This window comes from Porites lutea, chromosome 3 (assembly GCF_958299795.1).
Source record: "Porites lutea chromosome 3, jaPorLute2.1, whole genome shotgun sequence".
NCBI lineage: Eukaryota > Metazoa > Cnidaria > Anthozoa > Scleractinia > Poritidae > Porites > Porites lutea.
The window spans coordinates 35280301-35290300 of NC_133203.1; the positions used below are offsets into that span (position 1 = coordinate 35280301).

Below are 10000 nucleotides of genomic sequence, written 5' to 3' on the forward strand. Positions count from 1 at the left end.
TATGTTATAACCCACTAGTAGCGAAAAGCGCCGGCTTTTTGGTGGCAAAAAAGGATTAAATTCTAGCTTTAACTAGCTTAAGTTGTTTTGTCTCGACATTTTTTTTACCAAGTAGTTGGATTTCACTAAAACAATTATTCTTCTCGCCCTCATAGCCTCTGAGTCAATAGCCCGTTCGGCCTTCGGCCTCATGGGCTATTGACTCAGAGCCTATTCGGGCTCGAGGAATAATTGTTAAATATTCCGTTGGCCACAGAAGTCTAAGATCTCCTCGACTGACTCTGGATCCAGAAAAAGACGCCCTTTCTGTCTGTTCAGAGTGTACAGCTCTTACACCTTTCTTTCTTGCCAAGAGCTCTAACCTGCTTCCCTTCTTCTTCTTCTTCTTCTTCTTCTTCTTCTTCTTCTTCTTCTCTAGCTGTATCTTCATATTTGTGCCTAACGTAAGTTACATCTGCATATGCCAACAGCGACGTGTCTACCATTGTATGAATAGATGTGCAAACATCAATTTTCCCAGCAATGCGATAGCACCTTGAAAACTGTCCTCTGGAAAATTCTGGTAACTCACTGAACCATTCTGGATACGTCTTCTTCAAGTCATCCTATTTTAAACCCAGTAACCATGTTCCCTGCATATCCATCCTTCCTCTAGCATCTGTAATGGGTAAAAAAGCAAATAAAATTTCTTTCCGAACCTTCGCTAGGTATAGACAACATCCTGCAGGGGATTCAACTTGAAGTTAAACACATCCGTCTCATCATCTTGTTGCTTTCCTTATGCTTTCATGCAAGGTAGTTCTGGCCTGTTGCTACAACCAGACCGCATTTTGAAGCCTGTCTTGCCAAGTGGCTCCCTAAGCTACTCTCGAGCTTTAATCGCTTCATCGTTAGTGCTCAATGAAGTCATAATGTCATCCACGTACACCCGTAATAAGATTACGATTATTGCTAGCGGGTGGTCATTTCTGTTATCTTCTGCATGTTGTCGCACAATGTACTGGGCAAGATAAAGTGAGGCGCGGTCATCGAACATCAAGCTCATTGCTTCATAGACTTCTGGAAGTCTAGAGAGGTGTAACCTCTACCCCCACAGGAAGGGGTGGTGCCCTCCGTCTTTCCTTGCCATGGTAACTTGTGAGAAAACTTCCGTCAGATCTGCTACAAGGGCCACAAGATAACTGCGGAAACAAAATAGTGCATTTAAAAAAAAGACATCTTGCTCAGTTGGTCCAGGCAAAATTACTGAATAGTAGACTATCCTCACTTTCGTAGTCTCTTTGTCTTCTCTCACTACATGAAAATGAGGTGGGTACCAATTGGATGCAATTCGGATGTAACCCTTGGATTCATTCTTTTATACCTTGGCTTCTATCACCTGGCAGTATTTCTCAGCAACCTCCAGTCTTGGCTGAAGGTGTTTGTCAAAAGATAAGTCGGTCTTCAGCAGTCTTTCTGTTTGAACACAACGGCGTATCATCTTCCTTCCATGGAATTGGCACTTTATAGCCCCTCTGCATAACGCCTTGATTGTGCCTCTTTGCGCGCAGCAAGCACCTCCTCAGCTTTCAAGCGCTTGTTTTGATCAGCAATTCCCACAACGTTTTCGTCCCACATTCTCTGCATTAGCTCATCGGCCCTCATTTCTGGAGTAAAGGTCGCATGGTATATGTGTAAACATGGCAAGCCTCATGACACTCGTTTGCTTCATCCGAGACATTTCCAACTGTTGTCTATGCGAGTGGTTTTCCTTACTCTTACAGGCTCCCCCAGATGTCCTTTGCGATATTCAAGTGGTAAAATGAGTTCCTCATAATAATCACTTCTCAATCAACTTCTATATGTTGAACTGGCTTTATGATCTCCAAGTCGCGATTATGATCTAATTTCTTGCATTGACGGACCAATCAACTGCTTTTATTTCACAAATTTCCACAAAAAATAATTGCTTCTTGCTGTTCAAATTCATACCCTCAAGGCTGGCGGACAGCTACAGTTTTGCTATCCATTACATTCGACTTTGCTCTAAAAGCTGCAACAGAGAGTGCGTAAAAACCCAGTTTATCAGCGATCTCCTCTTGAGGAAGGACGACCCAGACCCACCATCAATGTGGTGGGTATCATCTGCAGCGCAACCCTTTCAGGGCGTGGCACACTTACCGGTTCAAGTCTTCAGAACCTCAACAGCTCTTGTGATTAGTTGGTACTCCAGGTGATGACGTCTCTCCTGTGGCTTCTTTCAAGGATTGGAATGTATCAGCCGACGATGTTCTCTACTGTGGCATCTAAAGCACAAACCCATCTTCTCTTATAACTGATTACCATCGTTCACTTACAGTTGATTCTTCCAGGTTTCATACAATGTCAGTACATGTTTTTCTTAGCTCACAAAGCATTACATGAGTCTCTGCGTGTTCTTTCTCCTGAGCCACTTCGATTTGTTTGAATTTGACTTGGGTCAAGTCTTAGTTGCTGGTCTAAAGCCTGCTCCATGAATGTTCTCACAGTGTTGTGCGAGTTGTCAAATTGTTTTTATCCTGATCTGCTGATATCTCCAGGAACTTATTGATCAGTGACTTTGAAATTAGAACTGGGTTTCCAAATCGTTTAGTCAGCTTTTTATACTATTGCTCAAAAGACTTATCTTTTGGACGTTCAGGGGATAACAAATTTCGCAGCACGCCATATGCATCTGCTACGATAAACGCTAAAAACGTAGCAACTTTGTAATCCGCCTTGACATAATTCGCCGCAAAATACAATTCCACTCTTTCGATATAACTTGCAATATCTTCTTTACCGTCCACATACTCTCCAACTTGACCTACAAGCGCCATCCTCGTCGCCAAAATTGTAATATTTTGGTCTTAAACAACAACAAGAAACGAACATTTGCTAGTCATTATTTTAATGCAACTGCGCATGTGCAAAATCTGCCCTAAGATATAAGCGGTCTGGAACCTAATACTGATTACTCAACCCAGATGTTGGATTCTGATTCCGCTACTGTATCATGTGAAACGATTATGCAGATAAAGGAGGGTGTTACGAGTCGCTGTCCCCTACATGGGTATCGCGGCAGAGTTGCTGTCTGGCACCTAGTAATAAATAGCCGCACAAGTAGAAATTTGTTCAGGTAATAGCATGATTTGAAGTGATATTTCGAAATTATTATACGTAATTTCACGAGCCGTTAGGCAAGTGAAATTTGAGACAATTTTGAAATATCACGAGTGGTGTTTATGCGAAATATCATCTACAAATCATGCTATTATTTGTTTATACTACTACCCGCAAAGGTTTTGTAATTTTCACATGTAGGTATTTCAAGCTGAAATACCACTGCTCTAAACCAATCAAATTGCAGAAATTTCTCATGTAGTGTTATAAGTATAGGTAATAGCATGATTAGCAGTGATATTTGGCATAAATACCTTTGAGTGATATTTCAAAATTGTTATACGTAAAATACGTAAAATACCAGTACCAAAATACCAAATACCAGTCCTGCAGAAATTTCTTATGTAGTAGTATAGCAGCTATAATTTACAATATAATTATTTCAAAAACAGAAGTAAACTTTACCCCCCTATCCATTTAAAAGGAAATTTCAAGTGCACGTATTTATGGAATTCGCTGTCCACCTGTCTGTCGGTAGAGTGCGACTTTTCCTTCCCTATTCACAGACCTGAAGGCGGATGATTTAAAACAATAGCAACAACAAAAATATAAAAAACTCATGCACGAAAATATAATTTCTTCAATGGAACTCGGCGTGAGTTAAGAAATCACTTGCAAATGACAAAATCGCTGCTTCATGTCGAACACATTTGTCTCCCAAACATTATATGAAAAGTTGCAGACATAAAAAAGACTTTTGAAAAACTTTTAGGCTATTTCAGTTTTCAAAAACCTCATTGTTAACGTAATAAAAGAACTATTCAAGGAATCTTTATATTTAATCCAGCTGACAAAAGTTGGAAAACCATAAACGCCCAACAGGAAACAGAAAAGTACCCGCTTTATTCGAGTTTTTATAAGTTTTTTACCGACCGCCGTACAGCAAAGATCAAAGTGTTAACAGTTTACCTACTACCCAGTCCGATTTAATGCCTATTCAAGAACATTTAAGAAAACAGTCGCCATAGGAGTAAGTGAACTGTATGTTGCCTTCGTTTTGTTAATTTAGTCTTTCTTTCGTTACCTTTTAGACAGAGTTGAAGTAGCTTAAATTGAGTTTGTTTCAAGAACCATGTGACTTCGCTTGTATCAACGTTTAGCATTTAGCGGCATTTATTCCGCTTTTTCTAGTTTCATGTATCAATTATTTGATTACACTTATTAAATAGAACATATTTCTACAATTTGATTTCAGATCGAATGAAATTATGCAATTGCGAGTTATTCATCGGATTTCTAATGAAACACTTAGTTGCAAGCAGTTTCAACCCTTCAAGCTTGTCCTCACATGACATGACTCCTTTTGTATTTGCTGTGTTACTGTTTTGAGCCCGAGATCGGGTGGGGGGTGGGGGGTGCTTCCTTATAAGAGGCTAATGAGGATGTGCAGCTGGATGGGGTCGCATTTTCACGACTGGATTTAGTATAATGGGGTCGCACATTTTCGGAGTTTTTCGGGTAAGACAGTTCTCCATATTTATGGTTAGCAAACGAACCAGAATGTTTGTACTGCAGATGAAAAGTAAAGTTTTCCTCATTCCGTCTAAAAATGGGTCAATTCATAAAAATAGAAAGGGACTAAGTTGGGATCGCGAAAATTACATATTTGCCACACAAGTTACACATTTACACAAGTACCGTACCCCCCCGCCCCCTTGGGTTTTGAGCGGTTATTTTTATGTTTCACTCAATTTGGTGGGGTTTTCCACTTTTTAAATTTGATAAATTTCGTGACACAAGACCTTTAGATATCACAGGAGTATCAGTACCTTCTTCTGGAGGAGGAAATATTTTCAACTGGATAATTGAAGACTTGGCAGAGCTGATGGGGTCGTCATTCTCGCAGAGCCACTGACATTTATACTTTCCCTCGTCTGCTTCAGTAACGTTAACAATGGTGAGAATGAAATCTGTTTTGCATCTGGTGTTGGTTTTCCTTTCTTGTATATCATACTTTTCACCAGATTTTAATTCCCCTGAGCTGTTGTTAAAATACCACCGTAAAGAATTGTCCCAACAGTCGCTTGGCCTAACAAATGCTAAGCACTTTAAACTGACATTGAAGTAGGCTGTCACCGAAACCTGGGGAGAAGAAATATGCGGAGCTCCAGGAAAGAGACCTGTATTAGATAATAAGAAGATATAAAAAGTAACTATTATTTGAAAATGGTTACCATTTTTTTGTGCAACCGTAGGGGGTAACATTCTTACTCTTACTCTCCCCTCCTGAGTATTTGTGACAATATATGGGGCATCACAACGCTTTGGAGTTTTTACGTGTTGATTTTGTTTATCCCACTGGTTCCCTCTTTTGCGACTTGTCTCGTCACGCCGTCTTTAGAGACGCGGCGCTGACGATCGGTTGATCGGATGAACCCCACTTCTCTTACCTCCCACTAATATGACCTGTGCTGCTAAGGGTTGATTTCAATAGCTATTCGGCGTCTCGTTTTCTTTTTTTAACAATCACATAACACTTTGCATTGGAATCTTGATATAACGAACAGCTGAACGAAGGCCCAAAGGACTGGCAAAATATGCTCGCCATAAAGAGGTTTTGTTGTATCGAGGTTCCTTTTATTTATTGTACAGTCAAACCCCGCTCCAGTCTGGAAACCCGCTCAATACAGACATCTCATTGTTACAGACAGTTTGCTTTGTTCCTGGGGAAAGAAAGCCCTTTCATTTTCTACCCGCTTAATAAGGTCATCCCGTGAATACAGGCACTTTCTTAGTACGGCCCCTTCAGTGTCGGGATTTACGGGGTTTGACTGTGTTATTTCTGGGGCGGAGAATATCGCTTATTATTGAAAATTGAATCATTGGATAATGCAATTCTAGTGTTCTGATTGGCTTAGCCATCATGGTATATGACGTACGTTATACCATGCTCTTCAAATATGGTAACTGTACGCGTCTGCTCAAAATCAAAAACAAGATGAAAATCGGTTGGTTTACAAATAAAGTCGGGAAAAATTCTCGATATTTTGTGGGCGTTTTTAATAGAATAATTATTCCACTCGCGCTTGTTGGATATGAGATGATTATAGCCAATTCGGTGCTACGCGCCTCGTTGGCTAACTACCATCTCATATTTAACGCACGCTCGTGGAATAAGTGGAATAATTGTGAATCATACCGACGACTTCGTTATATAGAGGTTCTACTAAATTTCAGGTGAGAACACTCCCCTCTCATTAATGACTGTCTTGTACTTGATTCGTCAGGCAACATCATATGTGGCCTGCCAGGTTGAGTTTTGTTGCTTCTCACCCTCATTCCGCTATTGCCACCAAAACAACACATCACTCCCACGTTAATCCCGCCAGCTGCGCGAGGTAAATTTGAGCCAGAATGGTAGACAAAGAACAACTTTGTGAATAAGCTAGCGCCACTAAGTCATTATTTATTTATTTATTTACTTATCCCTTGTGACCCGGGGGTAAACAAATAAAAATCCCAGCGTCCATTAGTTTGAATAGAAGGGGAAGGTGGCACGAAATTTTCGGTTACATTTTTTAAAATTCAGTTAGGAATAAGTTAATCTGTTATTTGAAATATGAACCACCCAATATTTAATTCCGTCTAAATCAAGAGAGAATGAGCTGTCCCTCTTAATCTTAATGGGATGCTTTCCAGTGCTTACAAGGGAAACATGGTATTATGTTTTTTATGAACATGCTTCAAATATGGTAGTTTTGCGCATCCGTGTGTAGTATTAGAAATAAGAAATTAAATGACTCACAGCGATAATTCAGGTCAATTTTCCCTGATTTTTTACTCGACCAGCCGGTGATGTTGTTCATTCCAATGCATTCATAATAAGCCCCTGCGTGTTTTTCTTGGATATTAGCATTACGGAGAAGGGAACTTAAGGTATCCTTTCCAAGCAGCTGCTCTGAGATGTAAAAACCTTCAGATCCGTTCATGATTTGTTTGTTATCTGGATTGTACCAAACTACACGAGGACGAGGCCATCCCTTGAAGGTACACTTCAGTTCCATTTCTCTCGTGTCAGGATAGTATTCAACGGGAGAACTTGTTTTAGATGTCCTCTCAACTGAAACTGAGAAGGAATTCTTCGTCTTAATTTCAAAGCTCCTAAGTCATGCACCTAGTCATTAAACTAGGAAACTTAAGTGACCAACTCAAAAGCCAAAGCTACTATGGCGTCTGCTCAGATTTCACCTTTGATGAGGATTTATGTAAATTATTGTTTTATTATTTTCTTACTTTTGTAATGTATTGTAATTCTATTTTGTAGTAACCTCTTGATTTATTCAGATTTACCATTTTATTCTCTCAATGCCCACAAATAGCAACAAAAAACAATTTTTTAAGATGAAAACAACAGTTGCTGCACGTGCATCAAGCTTCTTAGTACATTTCTTTGACGTTCACTGCACGAATATGAAGTGAAACCTAGTAATCAAGGAATACGACGTTTTATAGAGAAAGTGAACATACGACGACAAATTCTCCTTTTAATTTCTGAACCTGGATAAAGTCCTTAAGAGTTCAACTCCAAGAGAAATCGCCTACATTTGACAAATTTAGCAGCTACAAATAGACGCGATAACATTTTGAAATGAGGCAAATTTGCCGTCGTCGTCGTCGTCGTTGTCGTCGTTGGTTAGCTCACGATTTTTCAGATATCTACAGTCATCTCTCTTACCGACACCTTCCCAAACGGACCAAACATGTTTTACTCCATGCCTTGTTCATTTTAAATAGGTCCTTTGCAGTAAGTCATTTTTGTTGCACAAACCTGCCATGCTGGAGAGCGAGGCCCTACGCACTGAGTCAAGCCAAACAAAAAGCTAACATCTCTTAGAATGATTCCTTTGTTTGTTGTTTGTCATGTCCCTTTGCTTTTCTCGCCCTCCAGCATGGCATATTACTGGAGCAACCAAAGGCTATCACTTCGACTTGACTCTCGGTTTTAGCCACTCATCTAGGTCGCTAAGGTCAACTTATTTGGGCTGTAGCTTTAACTTTTGCCTGCTTCACCTTACTGCAATTTTTGGAGGTAGCTTTGAAACAATCTGCTGCATTTTAGTTGCTGGTCTAAGGCCTGCTCCATGAATGTTCTCACAATATATGTTGCGATCTACTGATATCTCCAGGAACGTATTGATCAGTGACTTTGAAATTAGAGCTGGGTTTCCAAATTGTTCAGTCAGCTTTTTATACTATTGCACAAAGACTTATATTTTGGACGTTCAGGGGCTAACAAAATTTCGCGCCACGCCATATGCATCTGCTACGATAAACGCTAGAAACGTAGCAACTTTGTAATCCGCCTTGACATAACTCGCCGCAAAATACAATTCCACTCTTTCGATATAAGTTGCAATATCTTTTTTACCGTCCACATACTCTCCAACTTGACCTACAAGCGCCATCCTCGTCGCCAAAATTGTAATATTCTGGTCTTAAACAACAACACGAAACGAAACATTTGCTAGTCATTCTTTTAATGCAACTGCGCATGTGCAAAACCTGCCCTAAAATATAAGAGGTCTGGAACCTAATACATCACTCAACCCAGATGCAATGCTGGATTCTGATTCGGCTATTGTATCATGTGAAACGATTATGCAGATAAATGAGGGTGTTACGATTCGCCGTCCCTTTGATGGGTATCGCGACACAGAGTTGCTGTCTGGCACCTAGTAATAAATAGCCCCACACGAATAGAAATTTCAGCTATAATTTACACTATAATTATTTCAAAAACAGAGGTAGACTTAACCCTCCAATTGCCCTATCCGTTTAAAAGGATATTTCAAGTGCACGTATTTACGGAATTCGCTGTCCACCTGTTTCGGTAGAGTACGACTTTTCCTACCCTATTCACAGACCTGAAGAGGGATGATTTAAAACAATAGCAACAACAAAAACATCCAAAACTCATGCACGAAAATGTAATTTCAGACCCTGTATCCAGACGGCGCAAAACCTTTCCCTGTTTCAGACCCAGACGGTTTTGAACGATTCGCTTACAAAGGGAGTACCCGCTCACGGAAACAAATGGGCTATGACGTCATGGTTTGCTGGAACTCAGCGTAAAATCACTTGCAAATGACAAATCATTGCTTCAAGTCAAGCACATTTGTTCCCGAAACATTATATGAAAAGTTACAGGCAAAAAAATGAATTTTAAAAAACTTTTAGGCCATTTGAGTTTTCAGAAACCTCAGAGTTAACGTAGTAAAAAAACTATTCAAGGAATTTTTATATTTAATCTTGCTGGCAAAAGTAGGAAAACCGTAAACGCCCAACAGGAAGCACAAAAATATCCGCTTTGTTCGAGTTTTTATAAGGTTTTTACCGACCGCCGTACTCCAAGGATCAAAGTGTTAACAGTTTACCTGCTACCCGGACCGATTTAATGCTTATTCCGAGGACATTTTAGAAAACTCGCCATAGAAGTAAGTGAACTGTATGTTACCTTCGCCTTTGTTAATTTAGTCTTTCTTTCGTTACCTTTTAAACAGAGTTAAAAGAGCTTAAATTGAGTTTGTTTCAAGAAGCACGTGATTTCGCTTGTATCAACGTTTAGCTTTTATCGGCATTTTTTCCGCTTTTTCTAGTTTCATTTATCAATTATTTGATTACACTTCTTGAATAGAATATATTTGTTCAATTTGATTTTAGATCGAATGAAATTACTGTTATACAATTGCGAGTTATTCTTCGGATTAAATTCTTCGTTTTCTTATGAAACACTTAGTTGCAATCAGGTTCAATCCTTCAAGCTTGTCCTCACATGATATGACTCCTTTTGCATTTGCTGTGTTTCTATTTTGAGCCCGAC

General features: G+C 39.6%; 1 protein-coding gene across 1 annotated transcript in view; it reads right to left on the reverse strand.

The window, feature by feature from the left end:
- The window catches only part of LOC140931024 (uncharacterized), a 19248-nt gene extending 13731 nt beyond the window's left edge, over positions 1–5517 (reverse strand). The window contains exon 1 of the mRNA XM_073380769.1: positions 4950–5517. Within this exon, the coding sequence (XP_073236870.1) occupies positions 4950–5385 (436 nt within the window). The 5' untranslated portion in view covers positions 5386–5517. The remainder of the gene's footprint in view (positions 1–4949) is intronic.
- Between the last annotated feature and the right edge of the window lie 4483 nt (positions 5518–10000).